Below are 27,129 nucleotides of genomic sequence, written 5' to 3' on the forward strand. Positions count from 1 at the left end.
ACCTGCAACTGCAGGAAGCAGCAGGAGGCGGTGACACACAGATGTTGTGTAACTGTTTACGTTCCGGACGAGTTGTGCTGTCGTGCCAATATGGTTCCCAGCATAATCTTTTCTGGAAATTGACGGTATTTAGGAAACCTTACGATTAACTAATTGTAAAGTTTAATACCGCAATTAATTGTGAAAACAGGTAATCATGCCTCCCTAGTTATGAACCACCAGGCCAAATTTCACTCATGAAAAGCATCTGTAAGTTTATAAAATTAAGTTTCAAAATCAAAGAAACGAGGCAGTAAAATCTGTTCTAGGATGCTGTGGGCGTGTCTGTTGAAAGCCCTAAAGCCACGCCCACTCATGAGAAAGAAGATCCTTTCACATTTTAATAAATGCTACAACAGGAACTTAAATATCTGCTAGGCTGCTGTTTCTTAGCCACCAGAGGGGAAAAAAATCACATTCATGTGATGACAGGCAGATAGATTAGAGCTAAAAAGACTCAGTTTCACTTTTCAAACTTTGTTGTTAAGCTGCTGCTAAGTCACATTTTTTTAATTCTTCTATTTTACATAAAAAAACTGTTTTTGTTTTATTCTGGACTTTGGTTCTGTCTTAAACTGAGGATAATTGAGGTACAATGCTTTCATTTTATATGAAAATATGGAGCTTTGAGTTGATTTAAAATTAGGACATGAATGAACCACAGAACATAAACTTTTTATGGATTGAAAGGAAATATAAGGGCAGAGTAAAAAGAAAAATGTTGCAGATGACTTTTACTTATCCACTGAGCTTTTGAAAGAGAAATGAGACATTAAGGAGCAGTGGTAGCCACATCACTGTGGCTGCATGGAGACACTTCAGTGGCTTTACCAAGTGTATGTAAGAGACAATAACACTTGCAATTAATGCAATTTTTAAAAAACACTAATTCTGGACCTTAATAAATCCTGATTAATGCATTAACTTCGAAAAGCCCCTCTTACTATTGACACATGGATCCCCACATCAAAATTACCAAAATATCCCTTTAATTGCAAGTGTATTATTTTTTTATCTCTACTTTTTCTTTTTAACTAGGCTGTTCTTCCTGCAGATCTTTGCATGCAACAGTGCAAGTCTGTTACTTGACTCTACCTACAGCAGGCACCCTGAAATATCCCAAAAAAATAGAGTAAGACTCAGGTGAAACCTACAGTATGAAAGTTAAGTGCTGCTGCACAGGATATCATACACCAGGATTTTTACTGAAGTAGAGATTGAAAACTATCAGGAGATTCCTATGATATCTCTAACTTTATGGATGACTGTTTCTACAAGCATGAATAAATGGCTTAACTTCTATCAGGTAAAAATCAGAGGTGTATAAGAGGATGCCATGAACTTTTAATATGAAGGCTGTGATTGCAGTGAATGCTTTTACCCTGTTTATCTTATTCTCTGTAGCCGCATTTAAACCAAAAAGCCATGTATGTTTAATTGAGAAATGCGTTTCAGTGTAGCAGCAATCTTAAAATAACCTTCAGATGTTTCACTTTCTACATGTGGTAAGTTTTTGATGACAATAATACATCAAAAGCAGCAGCAAAAGAGAGTCATATAAGGTTGACTGTTACATCAGCGAGAAGATGTTAGCTGTGCTTAAGGTGCATTTTGTTCTGTAAAGAGCTGCTACACCTCCAGAAGGTTCAGAAGTAAAACCAGACTTTCCTGATCCACCCACATCCACATCCACTCTGAGCAACGATCCATCCGACATGACCTACACACACCTACACAGCTCCTACATATAACACAGATTGACTCCTACTGCAGCGTTAGCGCAACAAATAGCAGCTTTTGGGTATCCAGTTGAGAATGAAAAAAGATATTTAAAGGTGAAAACAGAGATTAATAAGTGAGGACAGAAGTGAGCGGGAGAGTGTGGAGATGTTAAATTTTGAAAGACAGGGTGAGTCAAAGAGAAAACAGAAAAGGGATTACCAGTCTCTCCCCTTCTCCCAAGGGACACCCGGCATGCACACACACATCAAGTGTCTGTGCAGCGATTCAATGAACAATAGGGTTTCTGAAGCAAACAGCGACACAGAAGCTGAGTGTTAGCAGGAATGAGAGGCAGAGGACAGGGTTTGTGGACTACGTCTATCCTCCTGCAGACAGAAACACAACTTGTTTTGTCTCCGTCAGCACCTCTGCATCACATCTCAATATCATCCTGACTGACAACACAAACACTGTCACAAATCGTGTTTCTGGAAACTGCACAAAAATCTATTGTTTCAGAGTGACTCATTCTTCCATTTAGCCATTTCAGAATCAGTCTGTCTCCAGTGGTGTGGTTGACATCATTGGGTGGGTGCGTGGAAGGTTTTTTTTGTTTTTAAAGGAAAGCTGCTCACCCTGGCAGACTTGTCATTTCCTGCTAAACACTTTGATTCTGGCCTCTGAAAAGAGAAAATGAAAACTGGGGTTACTGTAAACTCAAAGGTGTGTTAAAGCTTTGGGGGTTGGTTGGATGAAGTCACTTATATTAAACATTTTGTTCTGACTTAAAAGAATCTCACTCAAATGTCAGATTTTTAGGTCTGCTTAAATGTTCAGTTTCTGTAGGTCATTAATTTTATTTGCAGTTATGTAAAACTTTCTGCTATAAGTCTGCAAGTACAGAAAATGCTGAGAATTGTGATAATTAAGTCAGCTGAACCACTAACTTGGACATCATGTTTACAATTTTAAATACATTATTCTGTGACATGTAGTAAACACAGCAGGGACTAAGTCCTAACACCACCATAACATACCATAACATACCATACCATACCATACCACAATACTGCACAAAACAATGCCACACCACATCATAGCATACCAAATGATGTGACACAGTGTTTGATTAAATAAAATTAAACTATATGTTAATAATATGTAAATCTGACTTCATCAATTATATTGATAAAGTCAGAGTTAGTAAACTATATGTTAATAATAATATAATATGCAACATAAAAACAAGTTACCATATGGCACAATAGCAAATTCTGCCAGAGGAATCGGCACAATATGATACAATATACTATGATATGAGATTATATGATATGATATGACATTATAAGATATGACACAATATGAAACAAGAATATATATGGGTTGATAAGATACAAAATGATACAATACGATGTGATATAACGGGGCAAGACTTGATACAATATGATGCAACATGATACATAACATGACACAACATAACATGATATGATAAGACGGGCGGCACGGCGGCGCAGTGGTTAGAACTCCTCACAGCAAGAAGGTTGCTGGTTCGCTTCCCGAACAGGGCCTTTCTGTGTGGAGTTTGCATGTTCTCCCCGTGCACGCGTGGGTTCTCTCCGGGTACTCTCCGGGTACTCCGGCTTCCTCCCAGTCGATCAATTGATCACTCTAAATTGGCCATAGGTGTGAATGTGAGCGTGTCTGGTTGTCTGTCTATGTGTTGTCTGTCTCTATATGTCAGCCCTGCGATTGACTGGCGACCAGTCCAGGGTGTACCCTGCCTCTCACCCAATGACAGCTGGGATAGCCCACCCCCAACCCGGAATGGAATAAGGGGTATAGAAAATGGATGGATTGATATGATAAAATGAAAAGACATGATATGACATGATGTGATATGATATACATGACATGACATGATGACTTATGACATATTAAATGACATGACATTATATCATATGACATTATATGATATGGGATGATATGGCATTTTGTAGTATATCACATGACATTATATTATTTGACATGACATGGCGTGACATACCAGCTTACATGATATAATGTGTGACATGACATGTAATGATATCACAAAACATGACATAATATATTATATGACATGACATAATATTCAATTTGAGATGACATGATGTAATATGATGTCAACTGACATGACATGACATACCAATCATCCCGACATCACATTATATAATATATGATATTATATGATAGTGTTATTCATTGCAATAGATAATATGATGAATCATATTTGAAGACTACATCTAATTTTGACAAGTTCATATAAAATCAGATGTTATCAAAAAAGGAGACAGACCTCTAGTAAAGAAAAGCACTATCTTTATATTTGCCTATGACAAAAATGTACTAGATAGATTACAATAATTAAAGATAAATCTTTGCACATGATACCATATATAGTCTGACACTGTGTCATGGGCTGTGTTGTACTTCATTGCATTGTGTTAGGTTATTGAGTTGTGTTACTTTACACTAAACTTAAATTCTTTGATTTCCTTATATAACAGTGTGTTTACATGAACTGCCCAGAACACCAGTCATAAGCACATCCATACCATCATTTTCCCAATTTGGGAGTCATTGGTAAGCAACTTCAAATACAGGAGATAATGCTGTGGCAAGGAATTCTACTCCACTCCTCACCTTAAGTAATACAAAATCACTGACCAGTTTTGAGGCACCACACCAGATGTTTGGAAAAAACACCTTTTAAAAAAGTTGGCAAAAACGATGCCATTTTGTCAATTTACAATCAAAAAAGCAGTTTCTGTAATAATGATTTTAAATTGTCATTGTTTTTCAAGGCAACTGAATTAATCATTTAGAGAATAACTTATGACTTGTTTGCATTAAAAGAATAGAATTACTTCTTACTGCTCCATTCAAGATAAGTTAGATAAGGTTAAAGTTGCTGCCAACATTTTGATCAAACATCTTCAGATCCTTTTCCTATATTCAGCATGTGTACACACAGTAGAAATAGACAGCAGGGTTGTTTACAGCAGCCAGTCTACAAACTGGAGGATAATTTGCATCACCAACAGCTACTTAGCTCAATGGTGCACACACTGTTTGTCCACAGAGTGCTTCCACAAACACGCAGTCAGCGTATACACATCCTAATAAAAGGATCAGTCTCTTAAAATGATGTTATGTTTCCTCCTCCTGGCCTCCCATTGCACCTCCTCCCTGCTAAATGCTACACCATGTAATAAGAGTGCTGTTTGGCCTGCTGTCTGCAAGGCATACACAGCAGCTAATGTAATCTGTGATGCAATCTGGCCTGAGTGGGCAGCAGGCTGGTTCAGCAATTCTATACACACACCTACACACTTACACACACTGGAACAAGAAAACATGCAAATGATAACATGCAAGTATAGTTGCTGGGAATAGGTTTCTATGAATCACAGAGGAACCTCAAGTCTGCATGTTTTCATTTAAAGCACCAAACACTATTACAGGTGATAGTGGTAATTTCCCATCCTTGGAGTACACAAATACCTTATATAATCAAACAACCTCCATATGTCCATACATATATTTACCACAGGCCCAGCTTCGTTACTAATTGGAGAATGCAATAAAACTGAATTAGCTGCATAAAAACAACATGTGTTGAAGCAGATGACTGGCGCATGAGAGCTACATGCATTTTCAGAGGTGGCAGCAGATGGCGAGGGGGATACTCAAGGTCTCAGCCCAAAGTCTTGAATAAATATTTGTGCATTATTTGACCAGCTCAATCTGTTTAGGAGTGCTCCACTGTATTTTATCTGAGTGCACTATTCAAGTATTTCTACACAAGGCCAAAATAAACTGTTAGAATGCACTTTTTATTGAGACATAGCCATACATTAGTCAACAGAAGCTTATACTGTGGAAAATTACTTAAGTTTAGGAGTAAGGAGTGTGTTTATGCAAAAAACGCACCATTGGTAAACAAGATTTAAAAAAGCAAAGTTATGTAAGGCGAGGGTCTGACATTGGGCAAGATCATGCATGACATTAGTCATCATCATCAATCAAAATCAGTGCTGTATACTTCTATTAGTACTCATCTTCACAGCATTTTTGCTGGATTTTTGTTGAGCCAATTACTTTTTGCAAGTGCTGAAAGAAAACGATTGTGTGTTGAAACTAGGGATGTGCACCATCAGCTGGCTAAAGGGTTAAATTCAGACCCCCTTGTCATCTCTTAAGATAATAATGTCCACCAAGGAGGTTATGTGATCGGGTGGGTTTGTTAGTTAGTTTGTTTGTTAGTTAGTTTGTTTGTTTGTTAGCAACATAACTCAAAAAGTCATAGACGGATTTTGATGAAATTTTCAGTAAATGTCAGAAATGGCACAAGGAAGAACTGACTAGATTTTGGGAGTGATCCAGATCACCATCTGGATCCAGGAATTTTTTTTAAGGATACTGTACTATTGGGAGATAGGGCCAATGGCAGAAGTCTGCGCTGTTACCACTTTACAACAGGAGATGGCAGACAAGAGTAACTTCAATCCCAGCAGCATTTTGGGTGTATTTCTATTCAAAGTTTAGAAGTTTACAGAGTTTGAAAGACGCACACCCGGTCGAGGAGACAAGTCGGAATGTAACAGAGAGAAAGACAGTGAATTGTAGTGAGAATACTCACAATGCTAGGAGGAATAGAGGAATATTCACCCTCTGCCATGACTTCCAGTCATCCAGTGAGACCATGGGTGAGACTGTCAGTGCATCTATTGGCTCCGGGGCAGGCAATGCTTCCACCATGACAGTCCACCCGTAGCAAAGCCAATGCTTTGCCTCACCATGTTTCCACCCCACTGGGGAGGGAGTAATTGGCAAATACCGTGGTGGAGGGCACATGAGGACAGATCCAGGAATTTTTTAAAGGATTCTTCACTATTGGGAGATAGGGCTAATGGCGGAGGTCGGAGTGCTTTTCTAGTTACTAATATTTTTAAACATTTCAGGCCCACAATCCCAGTCAAATGCTATGTCTAAACCAGGGGTGTCCAAATTTTTTCCACTGACGGCCACACACAAAAATATACTGTATAAGGATGTTGGGGTCACTTTAATATTTAAAGATGAGGTATATGAAAGTTTGTAACACCAACATAATGTAGGTTAAGATACGTTAAGTGATTGAGTATGCCAAAGTGACTAGTTCAGTCAGGACCATTTCATCAAGCAACCCATAGGATTTGTGGTTAGAAATATTTCTTTATTAGCAGTTATCAATAAGCACTTATTGCTCCCATTTATGTTGGTGGTGTAGATGTTCTAGGACACCCCTGCCCTTCCACAAGCCTATCTGGAAAGCATCAAGCAGGAACAGCACACGTTCCTGCTCTTCCGATGCTGATAAGAAAAGCATAAGGCAGGGAGAGAAGCAGCAATAACCCAAGAGCAGAGCAGGCAGCAGTGACAACAGAATTATATTGATAAAGTTAGAGTTACTATGAAGGAGAAGCTGGGGTGGAGGAGGTTTTGCAAGAGCGGAGAAAGCAGCAGAGTGTGGCCAGGAAAGAGCAGCTGATATAAGGCAGCATGAGAGTTATTTGCCAGGAGTGTGCTTAGAGCAAATCAGCTGGCAATAAGCTGTTGAGGGCTTGTGTGAGATCAGCGGATATCCATTTTGGCAATAATTGTTCTGTAGCCAGCCTGAACTAATGCTATAGGCTTGATTTAATGGCTGACAAGGCAAATAGACAACAATTTCCAGGCTTCTGGTTTACAGAACGTATTTATCTGACTTTAGACTAATTTGCTAAATGCTATTATGTTTTGCCTTTATCTGGATGACCTTGGAAAATAGCTTATGAAAACGGAGAAAAAATACAAAACTATTTTGTTCAGTCATTAAAGAAATGTTTACTAATGCGTGTGTAGAGCTTGAGGTAGGTGTTGTATCACTTCTCTGCCCTAATCTCCTTCTTCCTCTAGGGGATAATTTGATAGGTGAATAAGTCAGTGAACTTCATACTGGGGATCTTTAATTACACCAACCCATGACAGCCAGATAATTCCACCATTATGTGCTCCTGCTGTCAGCTCTCTGTTGTCAGTATTGGTTCAGTAGTGTTAATGCACTATCATTACAGCAGAGGATTTACAGCATGCCTTAAAACACATGACAAAGTAAACTCACGGAGGTTAACTTCAGATGAACTCATGAATAAACACACAGGTAGTCCTTCAGAAATGCTGGCTGCATATTCCATTATTACAAAATGTAACTGCTTGTATTTACAACTGCAGTGTGATTTTAATCTGTTTCCATGTTTCTGCACAGACAGATAAAATATTTAGAGTAAAGGTGTCTAGGCTTTTTCACTGAGGGCTACACATGATACACCTCACTTTTATAGTGCATAAAAGTTACATTATAAAAAAAGCCAAGGTGATAGTTTTGTTTATATTGTATGTGTTTGGAGAATACCAAAGGCAAACAGACCAAGAAATGAAGGCCAGAAAACAAATAATATAAAAAGCTTAAAGGACAAATAGCTGCAAAAAGCATGCCATTGTTGCCTTTGTCTTTTCTTGAGTGTATTTATCAGAATCCTGCTGAAACATCTTTTTGAACACAGACTGAAATGCTGAAGGATTTTAGTGATCAGTGATCTCTTAATATAGACTTTATGTATAGATTTAACAGGACATTTATCTTTCCCAAAAACCTCCTGGACTTCACCATGCACCCCATTACATTAGGAGAACTCTATAAATAGTACGTTATTAGAACTTGCAAGCACAGACCAGGTGTTCCTTTTGAAACAGAAGGCATTAGTAATTAGAGCGGCTGGAAAAAGCCTGTGCTGTGATCAAGCAGAACAGACACCTAATGAATAATGGTGATAGACATGATCGCAAAGCTCTGACCCTGATCACAAACACAGCACTCATATCCTGTCTTTAGTTTAATCCTTACATAAATTAATATATTCTGCATACTCGTCGCTTTGCAGAGACAATCCAGTTACATCAGAAAGTCCAGCCAACACACACAGCATGTCGTGACTGTTTTAAAAAGAGATACAGCGCAGGGCCCACGCGGCAGACCACACACCGCTGCAGGAATACAGATTTGGTTTGGGATTACCTTCCAAGTGTGTCGTAACAGCAGATGGTTTCTTATTAGAGAATATTAAGCAGTAGAGGCTGCATCAATCAATTTGTGCATCAAAAGGGGTAAACCTTGGCTGCACACTGATAAAATACAAATAGAAACAAGGCTGGCCTTGTTGGATACACAGCATCACAAGCAGGGACAGTTAAATATGAGATAATGGCAGGCAAAGTCCAATTTATGTTAATAGAAACGGGAGTTAGAGAGGTGATGTCTATGTGCTATCACGCCATTAATCGAAACAGAGCATCAGCATCTGATATCACCTTTCACAGCCAGCATGCACAGACAGAGACTGAGGGTTATTACCTGTGACCTGCAGTTTATCCGCGCTGACCTCACACTTGAGGTAGACACGCCCCCTCCGCTCCGTGTGATCCGTTCCACACAGGTTGGGCACATTCATCACACACTGCTTATGGACGTTCATATCGCAGGCTGGAGGGACAGAAAGATGAGATTAAAAAAAATTCAGGATTTAAGAAACAGGTGAAGATGGTATTGATAGATTTCAACTAAATTTAACCAAGCTGAATCAGTGAGGGCCTTCCCAAAATTATTTAAAACACTGATCCTGGTAAACATGCCCATGTCTAAAACGGATTTAACTGTTGATTAATGGGTATACGCAGTCTGCCAAATTACTATTGCAATTCTAAAACATTTATTTGATTCAAAAAGTTTAAAGGTATAATATGCAACTTTGAAACTTTATCTTTGGTTGGAAAACCTGTTGCTGTATCTTTAAATTTTATTCTTGGCTGTATGTGCTTATCTGGCCAATCAAAGCATAAGAATAAGCAGGTATCATTTAAATAACCTGCCCCTTTACATTCACAGTTTGGTCGGCCTCACCCCCAGAGTTTACAACATCATATGGAGCATATGCCAGTTCAGCATTCACCGCGTCAACCTTGGCCCTGCACTACTCTGGCCTCCTAATGGCCATTGTTCAAGCCTGTACCAGGCTCATGCCACATCTCTCCAGGTGTCTTCTTATCCCAGATGACTCCTCCACAATCTACGAGGTTGCCCCCGAGGTCTGGTCCAGCCCAGCCAGTATGCAGTGAGGCCCATGAAAGCATACCAGGTTTCCGCTGACCCTCCCCATCCTGGCTCTCCTTAGTCAACATTAGACATATAGTCTCACCAACAATACTCAAAATTGCGCAAAAGAGCGTCATCACCAAGGGGTCTAGTTGGCGCCTCTGCCCATCAGTCATTGTCAAGGCCTCATAAGAGAGTAATAAGACCAGGAAGACTATGGAATGAAAGACTCTGACTTTCATCCACATGCTAAGATACAGTGCTTAACAAATTTATTAGACCCCCTGTCATATTTGTCTCAGAGACCATCCAGCATCATGAAGTGCTTTAATGCGGACTTTTTCATTTTCAGTGAGCCCTCCACGTTTTAACATTGTGAACAGGAATGAGGAATTTCAAACTGAATTCACCTTTTTATACCCAAATTTGAGCAGGCTCACTAGGCTTCTCTGAGAAGTCAGAAATGAATCAAGCATAACATCCAACCACTAAAACAAATTTTTCTGTTCAGGAATGCAAGTAAATAACTATAATTTGACACATCAAACAAGAAATAATAATGTGCTTTACTATTCTTTCAGTTTTTTTGTAAATCAGTAAATTTGAAAATTCATGGATAACAATAATAATTACATTTTAGCATTAAAAATATCATTTGGGTTAAAGAGCTTCTACATATTGGTGTATTAACCGTTAAAGAAACATAAAAAATGATTTTGGCCATTACCAATGCTGTTAATTTAGGGCAGCTGTGGCATAAACCTTACTTTGGGTGGGGGTCTAATAAATTTGTTAAGCACTGTACTTTGAGTGTCACACCACCTTGCCCAGCAAACCGCATTGCCCCATTCGCAAGGCCAAGTCTGCAGTTGATCTCAGCCTAACAGTGACTCGATGGATGGACAGCTTACAGCTTCTCCAAGTTGTCCTGGTAGAAGGGTCAGATATCAAGGAAGGATAGCCTGGCTATTTTGAATTGCATCAAACAGATCTTCCCAGTCATGAGTTTCAAGTGGATGCCACAGATGCAGTGTGCGTGGACCCACCTGTAAGCTGTGATCAACCCCATGTCAAGTAGACTCAACAGGTGGTGAACAAGCTGAAGGATGGGAAAGGACATGGCGTATGCAGGCTGAGATGCATATGGCATGAGGTGAAACCTCCCCCCTGTGGTTGCATGCTCTCATCTGCGCTGTGTGGAGAACAGGCATCCTCCCTACTGACTGGAAGAGGGGCATTATAGTCCCATCTTTGAAGGGAAAGGGTGATGTGCAAAAGTATGGCAGCTACAGGGGTATTGCGCTTTCCTCAGTGCTGATCAAGAAGCTGATACTTCTGAAAAGGATCAGTGCTCCACCGCTCCAACACCAGCTGCATGAACAGTTAGGCTTTACACCTAAGAGGTCTACCATAGATCGTATCCTGGCAGGTCTACAATGAGTGCTTTCAGGAATTAAATAGAGGGAGCTAGCAGCCTATGTCAATATTTTGAGTTTTTTTTTTTTTTTAAGATCTATTTCTTTTCATGCCTTTATTAAGGAGAGTGGATAGACTTGGAAACAGGGAAGAGAGTGGGGAGAGACATGAGGTAAAGGGGCCTCAGTCCAGATTTGAACCTGGGCCGCCGGCATACATGGGTAGCCCCTTAAACCACTCGACCATCTGCGCACACCCATTTTGAGTTTTTAACAAACTAACTTTCCACCATTCCCTTAGGTTCTTAACTTCCTGCACCCACCCCCCACCCCCCATCTGGCATTTCCACATCATTAGGATCATGGAGCTACAAACGACCTATTAATGTTTAAATTTTTGCATTTGATACTTTTACACATGGCCTATAGTGAAATATCAATGTGTGTGACTCTTTAGGCTTTATATCTAAAGCCAGTAAGCAGAGGGATTTATTTTACATACATGAAGACATGTTTCAATTTCATTCCCTTTTCATTCCCTAGATTATAAATGTTTGGCTCAATATGAAAGGATTTCTTCCCCGAAAGCTGTGAGATAAAAAGCTTACGACCCACATTCAGCCCTGTGATGTCATGCATACATGACGCTGCTGCTGATTACAACATCACGGCAGGTTAGTAGGTGAAAATTTTGCAATGCTGACTTGAAAATCTTGTGATTCTCTAAATCTTAAACATGGAAATCTAAATCTTTATTAGATCTCGTGGCTCTTGTAATAGTCTCGTGGTTCACTAGTGTTTAAAAATACCTCAGTGTGATTTTATTGTGGTGTGATTAGAGGTGCAGTTGATCTGCCAAAAGAATTTGCTGCTCCATGTCTCTATTTCTGCATACCCCTGAGCGATCATAAGGCATTACTGGTGGTCTGTAGCAGGTGGAGGATAATGTATTTAGGAGCTCATTAAGGCATTCAGACTAATCCCTTATCATCAGAAGATTAAAAGAGAAGAAGAGTGAGGGAGGGAGATATTAATAACAACTCAGTATAGCTTTGATAGCGGGTCTATTCATGGTGCACAGAAGATACATAGCTGTGGACCTAAAATAGATGATGTGGGATTTTAATGAGCCAAAATCATGGAGGAGGGGGACATGCACGAGGATATGATATTCAGTGAAGAGGAACAATAGGCTTTTAATCATACGAGTGATGCTTTTAAGTGGCTATGAAGCAGCATAATGAGTGAAGTCCCCTATAACAAACCATTATACTCATATGCCTGTGTACTTACCATTAGCCCCTCTGACATGTATGACGAATCACTGAAGGATTAAATATCCTTTGATGTTCAAGCATCAATATAAGGCTGAACTGCGCTTGATGCTCATAATTTACATTATAACTTAGATTACTGAAAAAGCATCAAGTCAGGGTAATATGACGGTATAGACTTTGTAGGAATACTTGTGTTGATTTTATGTAATTTCACATAATTAAATATTAAAATGAATGTGAGGTTGGAGATTCAAAACTCACAGTCACACTTCATGCCCTGGTGGAGGAGGCCGTACAGCAGGGAGCCACAGTGGTCGCAGAATGTGGGGCTCCCATAGGTGTGGATCTTAAACTTGTGCTTTGTTCGGGGATCCTGCAGGACATAAAAGGGAATAAATAGATATTAAAATGTTAGTTATTTGATACTAAAGCATGCACGTTCTTTATTTACTGTTGTGAGTACTAAGAGTTAAAACACATTCCTCATTGCACAGGCTGCTGGTTCAATTCCTGGTCATGCCATCCTCCCCCCTTCCACTATATATCCTGTCTCTTTGTTGCTGGCAAATTAAATAAAGGATAAAAAAGCCCCCCTTCCCTCAATCTTTAAAAATAAGAAAAAAAAAAATAACAATATCACAAAGCCAGACTGCAAATAGCAATGGCAGTTTTAATGAATGAAATGGCCTTCAGAGATTTTCTCCGGTGTCCACCGATGAAAGCACATAGAAATATGGCTGTAGGAAAGGTTTTTTATTGTTCAAATTCAGCAAAGTTGTTAAATGCACAATCACAGTAAAAACTGGAAAGGGTTCACCATGATAGCTAGAAGGACGCCATTAGACCTGTAAAACAAGTAAGTAGTATATCCATGAACAAAGACATGCACAGGATATGAATTTACGAACTGACAAGAAAACCAAATCTTTATCTATATGCATTTAATATTTGGAAATTTTTCAGGATAGAAAGAAAATAACATAATTGATCTGATCAAATGGCAAGTATTGAATGAAAGAAACAAATGACAAATTAAATCCCATAGAGTTCACTCATTGCTTGGAGTAGTGCTATACTCTTTACAGACTTTGGTCTGATGTATGAAGTCATTTAATAAGGCCATAGCTTTAATTTTTTGTCTCTCACTGGCACTCCCTAACTTTGCAAAGCCGTTGGACTGGTCAGATACCACGTGTGTCATCAGGCAAATCCAGCTTACAAAGCTCCAATCTGAAATGAGCGGGGTTTGGTTGTACTGGAAGCTTGTGGTAAGGGTCTCCACTGGTATAGCTATCAGCTTGTACAGTATGTAGCTATAATATAGCTGCAGTTTTACCAGAACTGGACAACATTTCTTGACCAAATAAAGAACAAAGAACAGCACTTAGCTTTTTTTAGTAGAAAAGAAGATTTTTCTCTTCTCCTGACCTGCTTCAGCATGAGTTTGCAATAGATACAGACAGGGTTTCATTGGTAAAGCTGTTAGCTCGGAAGTAGCTATAGTAACAGCTTTTATGAGATCCAGATAATATTTTTATTGAAAGAGGAGCAAAGAACCAAGCTTTTCTTGGTGGAAAGGATGTTTTTGCACTTCTCCCTATTCACAGTGGGTTTGGGTATGGGTTTTATCCACCAACAAGCTCGAATGTTTGAAAACTGCAACAGCTCCTGCCTGTTGAGCTCAAATTACTTATCAGATTTGCACATGCCTACCACATCATTTTGTCTTGCTGCTCTGATTGGACCATAATGAATGACAAAATGTTCATCCAATCATCTTCTGAGAATTTTTTGAATAGTCGTCATATACAAATACTCGTATTAATGCACCATTAATACTTCGATTACTCTACAATATGCTGAAGAAAATGTTATAATGCCTCGAACACTCTCTCACCTCATTTCTGCATGTGTTTTTACAGTTTACAGCACAGTGGAGAAATATCATGGATTTTGAACGTCCCTCAGGTTATTAGGAGCTGACTGCTTATTTGATTGCACTTACTAGGTTTTTTCCCCCCTTTTCTTTTGTTAAACAACTTCAAGTGGGGACCAATCAGTCTGAAACAACCTTTTATTAAAACACTGTTTTGTGTTTCATTTCCCTCTACTTGAGCACATATGAAAGTAATTGTGTTTGTACTAAATGGAGGTAGTATTAAAATCAAGAGCAGGAAATATTGTTCGGTGTACGCTTGTGATGACTGTTCTTTAAAGATGTACTCCTTTAACAACACTCCTTGAGGCCACAAAAAGCATTGTTTAAAAAAACAAACATTTAAACATTCTAAGTTAAAACAACATTCATAAAGTGTCTCACTTTCATCAATTGTTGATTTTTATTGCATTGCTGTGGATGGTTTTTGCACAAACTGTATGGACTAAAAGTCATCAAAGTCATCAGAAGTCATTTATCATGTGCCTCCTGCTATGGCAGTTCATCGCCTAAGGCTTAGTGCATAAATATTCAGCGAGTCAAAGCAGGAAAACATGACAGTTTGATACAGTAAATTACACTGCACACAATAGTGTGCTGCTGTTTGCAGGAGTTCCAATAATGACTCTGAAATCATAAAGTAATATACTCTCTGTTTGCTTCTGCTCTGTTTCCTGCATGCAGGACAAAGTTCAACACTCCACCCTCAGTTTTATTTATCATCTTTGACTGACATACTTTTATATGAAGCTACTATATAGGAAGCTTATGGTCACACATTATGAAAAAATATTTGCATTTCCATGTTGTAAAGTCTCATTTTACAAACAAGATACTAGCATCGCATGAAAAGGACATCAGAATAAAAAGGAAACGTGTTCATCTGTAAGTCTGATTGCAGGTACAATGAAAATATTAATATAGCAAGGGCACAGGTTAAGCTCAGTTGGCCACTGCTAGAAAACAGAAAAACATCAGGGATCAAGATTTTCCTCCTTTCTGGAATCCAACAAACTTCTGCCATTTAGCACTGTCTACACTGTAATTCTAACTTGTTTGTTTATTGGTGCCAGTGTTGTGTTCATTTTTATGTCATTTCTTCCTGCATTCCTATTGGTTAGTTAGCTGGTTGTAGCTGTAGTCACACTGTGAGATGACCATCCTAAATTTCTGACACTGTCAGAATTTTATCCCAGGCTATCTTTGGTCACAAGACTATGACAACGGCTGTCTGTCAACCTGCCTGATGTAGGACCACAGTGTAAGAGCCAGGACCAAAGACATGATTGGACATCTTTAATCTGGAACAACCCAAAATCACACAGTGTATGCCAAGCTTATGACATTTGTGATATTGATCTATGCCAGGTAAACTGGTTAACCCATAAGAAAATCCCTTTATTGTCAAGTGTTGGGATCATACTTAATGTATGGCGGAACTTTTGGGATAATTGCAGCCTGCAATCCATTTAGAGCCCTAATGTACTAACTATGGCCATAGCTACTACCACATTCTCCTCAAGTGATGCTGACTGGTCCAATCATTTTTCAGATTGAAGCTTTGCAAGATGGATTTTGATGACAGACATTCAATCTGGCCACTCTTTTGGCGTTGCACCAGGATTGGTTTCCAATAATGTACTGTACCTATAATGGCGGAAACCCCTGTAGCTGTGCATAGATGAAAGAGGAAATTTGCCCTCATCTGAACTCCTCCTACATCCTTGAAAACCAAGTCACACAAAACCCTTTATCAACTTAAAAGTATCAGAAGAGGGGGTGTTTTTTCACACAATGTATCCACTGAAGGTAAATGTCTGACAGTTCACTGTGTGCATAAAGATATGCTTTTGATTGCACTATATATTCAAATTACTTCACAGTAAAAATTCACCTAAATGCTTGTGTTTGACTGGACTTGAACTATATGACAGACCAAGTAAAACAAACCATCTTCTGTTCTTTATTTGCATTTATCATTTCTAAACCCCAGGCAGGTATTTGCATTGGCAGCTTCCTTAATGCATAAATAACTGCAGTACACATTTTTATCACGGTGCACATCCTACAGGTTTAGCCAGCATTAATTACAAATGTGGATCATTTGTGAATAGGTAATTAAGGTAGCATTAAAACAGTCAAAACACATGCAGAAATGAGAAATAGTGCATACAAGGTTATTGTTCTCCTACATGTAGTATCAACTAAACAAACAGCCAAAGGAACTCTACCTTAAGTAAATATCTATGGGTGTTGAGTGAAGGTGGATCCTTTACGATGCAATGTGCTTAACAAGCAAAACCAGTCACTATGCTGTTTTGTTCTTTGCTTAGATTGATGCAACAAGTTAGTTATTGTAATAATATTTGTGGACAAACTGAAGGTAAGTGGAGCAGAGTTCAGTTTAAAGGCCACCACAGCCCAGCATGTAGCCCATGTCACATGCATTCACTCATTCTGCATACTCCAACTGCAGCTCAAGAAGCACTCTCCGCTGGAGAGGAATCAGGAGGATGACCACTCTTCCCAGCGTGCCTTTAAAGCGCTCTCATGCTCATTCTCATACTGTTTAGTGTTGTAAATCCCTCTCTGAGTCACAATCTGTTTAAGTGGATTTGCATTGAGAATGTAACCCTCACTCTGTGTTCTCTAGAAACAGAAAAGCCTCATTACCCGAGGAGAGACCCACTATCATCCTGTCAGCAGCAGCACTGTGTGAAGAAAATCTCTCTTTCTGTTTTGTATCTTGAGAATAAAGACTCGAATGAGTAATGAACAAGAAGACCATGACCCAGGGGAAATACATCATCAGTACACGGAGCAGCATGTCATATATCTCAGAGAGAGCTGACAGTGTGGCTTGGTGAGGCGCCGCAGCAGTCCACGCTGCATGCTATTTGCCATTTCAGTCAGTTTGAGTCTGGTCTCTGGGCTCATGCTGGAGAGTCTCTCAGGCTGCTCCGATCACTTCAGACTACCATATTAGTGCCTGTCAGTCTGCAGGGCTCTGCACCTTTACTGGACTAAGACAGATGCTTTGTCAGTCTTTGAGTCATTCACCATGTTTGTGAGATGTCCTGATCTAGAAGTAAGAGAATATACTTTACTGTGTTTAGTTCGGATGAAGCTCTACTGTAGTGACAGTTTTATCAGAACTGGACTACATTTCTTTATAAAAATAAGAGCAACTGACATTCCACCTTTGATTCTTTTTCCCTTTAACTCATTGAGTGCCAGCCCTTTTATAAAATGGAAAGTAGCTTGTGCCAGCGTTTTTGGCCATTTTGAGTCATCTTTCAAGACCCACAGAATATTTTGTACTATGATTCTGAAAACACCAAATAGCTCAAATGAAAGAAGAATCTCTCTATTTCATCATGGAAAAAAACGTTTGTTTGTAGCTTGTTCCGTTCTTGATTTATCTTAAGTAGAATAGAGGCTAGTTTCACCAAAAAGACCACTTTTTTTCTAGAAAGCTGAGAAAAATGCATTTTTGTGAAAGAGAGTCTGTCAAGCAGAACAGTGATTTGAATGTTATAATTTTGCCTTAAATAACATAAAAGACATCTAAAAATTTTATTACAAATGTTATTTTATTGTAAAATAAATAACAATGCTTCCAGTCACTGTCATGCCATTCACCCCCTGGAACTGGACGGCCTCCACAGGCCCTCTCTATACGCCCACGTCCTCTCCTGCTTGTTGCTGTATGCATCCAGCTGGCGAGAGGCTGCCTTATTTCTCGGGGGGAGACCTTGCAGCATTCTTTAGCCTCTTTGCCAGCCGAGGCAGATCAATAAAAGCGCCGATCCCTGGATTCGGTGTCGTTAAGTTCAATGTCAGTTTCAGTGAGTAAGCGAGTTCTCAGGCAAAAGTTTAAAGTTTCTTCCAGCGTCTAAGTTAGAACTTTTAGCTTAGATTACCTCCGTAACGATCGCTCTGCTCTTTGACCCCAGGGTCTCCACCTCTGATGTTTGATCTACCGTCACTTCCAACTGTAGTGTTCCGACTACATATCCCAGAAGTCCCAAAATTACTCACAGAGCGTGAGAGCGCCCCCTTGTGACAAAAGTGTTGTTTTTTAAATGACGTATATATATGTCAATGGCTCTCAAGCATTGTTTATTAAATGATGTACAGTCATGGACGAAAATGTTGGCACCCCTGGAATTTTTCCAGAAAATACATCATTTCTCCCAGAAATTGCTGCAGTCAACAAATGTTTTGGTATACATGTGTTTATTGCCTTTATGTGCATTGGAACAACACAAAAAATCCAAAGGAAAAGACAACATTGACATAATTTTACACAAAGCTCAAAAAATGGGCCGGACAAAATTGTTGGCACCCTCAACTTAATATTTGGTTGCACACCCTTGGGAAATAATAACTGAAACCAATCGCTTCCTATAACCATCAACTAGCTTCTTACACCTCTCAACTGGAATTTTGGACCGCTCTTCTTTTGCAAACTGCTCCAGGTCTCTCAGATTTGAAGGGTTCCTTCTTGCAACAGCAGTTTTGAGATCTCTCGATAGGTGTTCAATGGGATTTAGATCTGGACTCATTGCTGGCCACTTCAGAACTCTCCAGCTTTGTCTCCAACCATTTCTTAGAGCTTTTTGAGGTATGTTTGGGGTCATTGTCCTGCTGGAACACCCATGACCTCTGATGCAGACCCAACTTTCTGAGACTAGGCCCTACATTGCGGCCCAAAGTTTTTTGATAGTCTCCAGATTTCATGATTCCTTGCACACAGTCAAGGCACCCAGTGCCAGAGGCAGCAAAACAACCCCAAAACATCCTTGAACCTCCCCCATGTTTGACTGTAGGTACTGTGTTCTTTTCTTTGTAGGCCTCATTCCATTTTCTGTAAACAGTGGAATGACCTGCTTTTCCAAAAAGCTCTACCTTAGTCTCATCTGTCCACAAAATGTTCTCCCAGAAGGATTGACGCTTACTCAGGTACATTTTTGCAAACTCCGGTCTGGCTTTTTTATGTCTCTTTGTCAGCAGTGGGGTTCTCCTCAGTCTCCTGCCATAGCCCTTCATCTCATTCAGATTACGATGTATGGTTTGAGCTAACACTTTTGCACCCTGAGTCTGCAGGACAGCCTGAATTTGTGTGGAAGTTGACTGAGGATGTTTATCCACCATTCTAACTATCCTGCGCTGCATTCTTTTGTCAATTTTTCTCTTTCGTCCACGTCCAGGGAGATAAGCCACAGTGCCATGGGTGATAAACTTCTTGATTATATTACGCACAGTGGAAAAAGGAATTTCAAGATCTCTGGAGATGGTCTTAAAACCTTGAGATTGTTCATATTTTGCTCTAATGCACATAAAGGCAATAAACATGTGTATGCCAAAAACATTTGTAACTGCAACAATTTCTGGGGGAAATGGTGTATTTTCTGGAAAAATTCCAGGGGTGCCAACATTTTCATCTATGACTGTAAATATACACGTAAATGGCACTCAGTAAGTTAAGAGGTACACTTCTGTACCAAACAGTACATCATAACTAACAACCCACAAACTACAGCCTCTTTTTTCTTTTTGCCATGAAATAATTGCAAATGTCTTGACAAGGAGTCAAGTCTGACATTTGAATCAACTAAACAAAAATTTAGCTTAAATATGCCAAATCAGACATGTTTCCCTAAAAACATGGTCATTTACAAGAAGTATAGTGCAGTCCTCAAAATAAAATGATACAGCTATAAATCAGCAAGTTCAGTTTTTAACAATAACGAAACTGAATTATTGTAACTAAACTGTGAAACTAAACATCCTAAAAGTGCAGTGTTGGTAACCTATTGTTCAAAATTAAAGCCCAAACAATCACATACACTCCATTTATTGTCCAATTAGCAGCCCAGACCACACTGTGCACAGACCAGAGTGTGTGTTGGTTTAGGACTGACAGTAAAGAGAGAGAGAGAGAGAGCAGCTGTGCCAGCTGCACTTACTCATGTCCACCCACACACAGCTGATCCTGAAGGATTATCCTCGTTTCCCCCTCTTTGTTTTGTTTAGTCTGTCTACTCTGCAGCATGAATGAGTGACAGCGACTTTAAGCCACATGCAGCTGCAGACAGATCCTGTGTTTCATTAAAACTTTGAATCAGCTTTTGATGGGTAGAATATGGTATGAATGTTTCCAGATAAATACATAGCCTCTTAGAGTTAAAAAAAAAGTAGATGTCTTCATTTCACTTCCTTTATTGTTGTATATTAGGAATAATTACTGACTAATTCAGTGGTCAGTTTAAAATGTAATTCAATTTAAAGAGAGATTAAGGATATTATTTTTCTCCAATATCCAATATTCCAACATTTCCAATCTAATTTAGTCTGACACCAACATCAGTAAACACACCTTTCCTTCATCGTAGAAATCACAAGGTGTCTTTCTGCAAAGAAAGGTTGGTTCAAGCTGAGCTATGAGAGGAGCAGGAAAGTAGACAGTCTGGTGGTTGTTTTACATTTAGGACTTTGTTCAAAACATTCTGGGCTCATGATGGGCCTCCTTTTTTTGTGCCTTTTGCCTTTTAAGAGTGACAGGTAATATGGGGCAAGAAAAGCAGCCACCAAACAGCACTGAGACCAGGAATCGATTTTGCAACGTTTATTGAGGACTACAAACTCTGATTATGGGTGTCTGCTCTACCAATTAAGCTAAACCGGCACCTATGATGTGCCTCTTTGAGTGTGTGGCTTAAGTAACCACCTATACCTGTTAGAACACTTGTATATTTTACCAATATTTAAAGCCAATATATGATATACACTACCATATAGAAGTTCCATATATTGGCTGCTAAATTTTCACATCTGCCAATACCAACATATAACTTCAAACTAATATCTGCCAATACTGATATCAAGCCAATAATATTGTGCATCCTCAGTTTAAACACAAAAATATAACAGGAGTCATCACCTATTTTCAGAACTTGAATTATGTCTTCAGACAGCCTTCTTTGTTCACCAAACAAAACTAACCTACATGTGTGCTAGTCACACTTTGATTAAATTGTGTACGCACAGATAAACTTAAGTCATGACACAAATGTTGGCAAGCTAGCATAGTAACTGTGGCAATGCTTACATGTTTTTAACCTTGCAAAGCCGATGGATTGGCCAGATTCCATGTCTGTCATCAGGAAAATCCATCTTGCAAAGCTCCAATCTGAAACAATTGTGCCAGGTCTGCAAACAGACCAGACCACCAGAGAACTTTTGAGGAGAATGAGGGGGTTGCAGCTGGTGGATCTGAGTTTCACTGGAAGCCACCAGTGTAGTGTTTAGCCTGGACGTTGCTTTAGCATAGCTGCAGTTTAATCAGAACTGAACCCCATTTCTTTATTAAATAAAGAGCAAAGAACAGCACTGAAAGCTTTTCATGATGAAAAAAAGATGATTTAACTCCTCTCCCGACCTTCTTTGGCATGACTTTGTGATAGTTACGAGAATGGTTTAGTTGTACAGGTGTAGTGATAAGCTCAGATATAGCTTTGACTTAGCAGCAGTTTTATCAGAACTGGGCAACATGTCTTTATCAAAACAAGAGCAATGAGCCAGACTGAAGGCTTCTGTTGCCAAAGAAAATGTGTTTGCATTTCTTCTAACCAGCCTCAGCATAAGTTTTATCCACCAACAAGCACTGTTTATAAACTACGGCAGCGCCTGCCTGTCAAGCTCTGGTTACTACTGGAGCTGAGCATGCCTACTTCCTTGTAATGAATGTGACAGAACATTTGTCCAATCACCTTTTGAGAACTTCCTGCCCTCCCCAAACACTCTGTATGGTAGGTTTCCCAGATGAATGGGAAATATATCCCATGCAATCGATTTATGCAACAGACTCTGTGGCATGTCAGGTTACTTTTTAGTTCTATTTTAACAGTCAAGGTTAAAGGTTTTACTCACAAAATTTGACAACTCTGGCACTAAAAAACAGTGCAGCTAAAGGCTTTCCAAAATTTCCAAAACACATAAAACAGCTGTTAAATGATACATTAGTCTGAATGAAAGGACACATCGAGTCTTAACAACATGTCAAGCAGTCACACAGTGATGCTGGGATAGCTAGAAGCACAAAGATGTTCAATGCACAAAGACGTGTTTACTTTAGATTAACATAAGTATGTTGTACAAAGAAACAGTTTGGAAAAACTGAAATACTAATTAAGGGTCAGTTATCCATGTAACTGAATCATTTTCTGATGTCTGGCCAGCTGTATCTAACAAACAAAATGAGCTACTGTGAGCATACAGCCTCGAAGGTAGAGGTGGGAACCTTTAGGTACCTCACGATTTGATTTGATTATGATTCATCACGCTACGATTCAATTTGCAATCGATTATTGATGCACTGGCTTTGATTTTTTTTTGTATTTCTGTTGTTCTCACTATGTCAAACATGATAAAAACATGACATTTGTGTTTAGAAAAAAAGAGATAAATAAAATTTCCACTATCTTCTAATGGGATATGTGTAAATTGGAAAGTTACAATTGCACTGAACCAAAGGTAGCAGCATCCTTTCCTTATAACATCTCTGAAATTGCAAACATAAAAAATATCCTTTTTCACAGTTGAACAACAGGTAATCTAAATCTTGCTGTTATGTGCTGCTTGTCAGAGTTCCACCTTTTTGTTCCTGCTATTCCACAGTATTAAATATTTAAATAATTGATTATTATAGATTATCAGTTATTGGACATTTATAAATCAATTCAGAATCTTCCACCTCCACATCACAATGCATCTAAGAATCGATTTTTTTCTCCTGCCTCTACTCGAAGGTGTAATCTTTTGCTTTGAATTATTATCAAGCTGTTATTTAAACATTCACCAGGGCATCCTGTAATGTGCAGAAAATGAAACCTGTAAATGAGTGTATCTGGCCTCACATCATTGAGCACATTTGGTTGTCCATTAACTTCCTCTCTGTGTGCTGTGGGATAGGAGGGTTTACTCCTGTGGCTTCTTTCCCATATTACCACCTAATTGGGTCTTAATGGGAAATTCAAGACAGACTGGGTGGTGCTGGTCTACCAAAAAAACAGGAGAAGCAGAGTGTAGTACTAAGATGCAATAAAGGACCCAACAGACTGTGCTGCTGGATGAAGCGGTAAGGAAGATGCTCTTTGGTTAAGAGGAATATAAGAGCTAACAGTATAACAGGATTTTGGATCATGTTGTAAATAAAATACCTTTAACTAGTGGCTGTTGTAATTTTACATCCAAGATACACCAAAATTATTTAAATTCTGTCTTTGCACAGTTGGTACTGTCAAGAGTGCACCAGTATGCAGAGTATCCAGCTGTTACACAAAAAATTAAGGATTTAAAATTTGGATTCTTGGTAACACCAGATGGACACTCTCTTTAGAAGACTAGACTAGAAAAAACAGAACAGTAAAAAAAAAAAAATAAATAAATAAATAATAAAAAAAAGAGTTTGTTTTTAATTCTTACTGTCATGAGCTGGAATAAAATGCTGGACATTAGATACATGTAGGGAAAAAAAACCTACCATATAGGCTACAACTAGAAAAATGCAGATAATCATGACTTAAAACACAACATGATTTTTTAAAAGATTTACACAAAGCATAGTCTCATCATTTCAAATTATTTAATCAAGTTTGCTATTAAAACACTACATATCAAATAAGCAGTACTATACACTTTGTCTGTATAAACTTAAAAAGTAAACATGAATACCTTGTCAAATGTGCATCAACAACGGTAAACAGCAAATGTTATATCTACTTTATATTGCACAACTGTATTCAGGTTTCTCAACAAAATCTGGGTTTTTGTTTCTTGCCGTTAAATTTAAACACATAATGACTTTTAATTGTAGCAGCGACATTTATGTATTCATGCATTTCTTTTTTTGTCTTTCTGGTGTTAAATGCATCATATAACCGTTGGCTGGCTCATTAGGTGAGCTAATTAACTTGTATTCTTTTTTATTTATTTTATTTAACCAGATAAAACCCATTGAGACCGAGATCTCTTTCACAAGTGTGACCTGGCCAAGAGGTCAGCAGCACACGTCATAATAAATAATACATATTCAAATACATATTCTAGCAATTTCAATGTGGGTTTAAACATTAGACAAAGAATTTTAACAAACAGGAGGTGTTGCAAAGTTTGGGAGCACTTTTCCCCATTCTACTCAGTAAAAATACCTTGATGGCAAGCTGTCTGAACATTATTTATTGTGATATTAAAGCAAGATTATCTCAAATGGTTTTAATGATAATTAAAATATGACCTGTAGGATAACTGTGGGAAAATCTTTTCACAGTTTTCATTCATACAGATAACCGTTTAATCTCATAAAACAACATTGACAGATGCAACACAAAATTTGAAAGTTTCCACAGGAGTCCATCACCAGAGGAAACTCTTTCTCCACTATGCTTCCAAAATAATACAAAAATTTACTGAACAATAAGATCTTTCCCCAACTTTTAAGCATGTATGACTGCAGATACCCATAATTCTTCTTGGTTCAAGACTGACAGAAACAGGGCGAGTCCAAAATTTCTTTTAGACTGAATTACTCTAACAATCAATGATAAATACCTCCAGGGAAACCCTACTCGAAAACATTAGATCTGTGTATTATATTTTCATAACCTCAGAGTTTTTAATGAAACTAATCCCAAAATTTATTTCTGAATATGCCCTGTGGTAATCCCAGGCAGATTCCCCTCTAAAGCCACAGATCAAACCCTGATGCCAGGCGGAAGACGATCAAAAGACCTGAGGCAGCCAGGAGAGAGGGATGAAAGGAGCAGCACAGGAGGTCAGCACAGGGATGCTGGCTAATTAGCCAGTCTGCTATCCAGATTAATTAGCCTACAGGACGCCATCCAGCCCTTGCTAATGAACAGGCTGACTGGGTGAAGCTGAGCAGGGACAGTCAAGCACGACAAGGATGAGGAGGAAGGTAGATGTGCAAGACAACAGGTCAGCCCTCCATCCTTTATATTCACAATAAAGTTATTACAAAAAGTCAGTTGAAAATAAAGACACAGAAACTGCTTCACTTCTACGAAAAAATATTCCAGGTTCCAAAACAACAATATTGGAATCGTCATTCCCTCAACACTATTTAAAAATGTGTCACTGCAAGTAGGGAAACTACAGAAGCTTTTTGTGTAAAAAATTAGATATTCCACTGTCAAGATGAAACTATTATTATCATGAGACTATGTTTAAGATATGGTAAGCAATGCCAATACCGTGGGCTGTAAAGCTACTACTCTGAAGCAGTGCAATGGGTAAAAAACAACAAAATGGAAAGATTTCTTAAATTACATAATGCTTTCTCATCATTCTCATAATTTAAGGGGCTTTAAACAAACTAACAAACAGTATGCATACTCCCACATCATTTTATGTGTTACACGATCTTTTTTCTGCTGGAGATATTTCTTTATTTGTTAAACCATAACATATACAGTTGGCTAAAAAAAAAAAAAAAAAACTACTTTTGTTATTATTATATGTGAATGTGTAACGTAATGGCCCAGTCTGATGTACTTGTACATCTTTCACATGCAAGGCTGCCAATAAGGTAGATAAACGGCAAAGCTTTCCGGGGCCCAGCCACATGGGGAGCCCATGGAGATCTGGAAATCATGGTCCATTGTAAAGTTACTCTGTGATAACCATATTTTACATTTAACCTGAGTAATAACCTCTGTTATCCAAGCAAAAAAAAAAAAAAAAAAGAATGTCATGTCTTATGATGTACTACAATATAATCTTTTCAAAATGAATACCCATTTTCTTAAAACGATATGACCTCTTTTTGGTAATAGTAAGAATGAAAGTGTGCACGTTGACTAAACCAGGAAAGTAATGTTAAACTTCATAGCGAAGCCATGATGTGCACAAACATCAGGATACCAGGGACTAGAGTAGAAGGAACTGTAATACCTTTAAGGGTAAAAAATTAAATGATTGCACATAAAGTGGAAATTTGGCCAATATGGTTAAAAAGTGGCAAAAATTGGCATAAGCAGTGAAAAGTGGCTAGAGAGTGGAAAAAAGGGGTCAAAAGTGGAAAATAATGGGACAAAGCAGCACATATGGGTTAAGAAAGGAAAAAAGTTGCAGGGCAGTAAAAATGGTGTGAAAAAATGAAAAGAAAGAGGCAAAAATGGGTTAAAGGTGGCAAAACAGGCAGCTTGGGTGGGGGGGGGGTTGAATATGTGGCAAAAATTAACTCAAGTGGCAAAATGGGTTTAATATGGACAATGTGTGACGGAACAGTGATGAAAAGCGTTTTAAAAGTAGCACAAATGAATCATTTGGACATCCCAAATAATCAAATAATAGCTCGACACTTTCAGCAAGAAAATGAAGTGTTAGCCAGGAAATAAATAAAGTAAGAAATAAAGTATATAACTAATAAATCACAACAGGGAAGGGCCCATTCAAAGGAGTTTTTCAGGGCCCAGTCAATTCTGTGGGTTTGCTGAACATGTGAAA

The 27,129-nt window shown here is 38.6% G+C and overlaps 1 protein-coding gene across 1 annotated transcript in view; it reads right to left on the bottom strand.

Annotated features, from left to right (window-relative positions):
* Window positions 1–27,129, bottom strand: part of prkcaa (protein kinase C, alpha, a) — a 250,857-nt gene that overhangs the window by 100,025 nt on the left and 123,703 nt on the right. The window contains exons 4-5 of the mRNA XM_041784712.1: window positions 12,924–13,035; window positions 9,233–9,361 (exon numbers count right to left, since the gene is read on the bottom strand). Of these exons, the coding sequence (XP_041640646.1) occupies window positions 9,233–9,361; window positions 12,924–13,035 (241 nt within the window). The remainder of the gene's footprint in view (window positions 1–9,232; window positions 9,362–12,923; window positions 13,036–27,129) is intronic.

Source organism: Cheilinus undulatus, linkage group 4, assembly GCF_018320785.1.
Source record: "Cheilinus undulatus linkage group 4, ASM1832078v1, whole genome shotgun sequence".
Classification (NCBI taxonomy): Eukaryota; Metazoa; Chordata; class Actinopteri; order Labriformes; family Labridae; genus Cheilinus; species Cheilinus undulatus.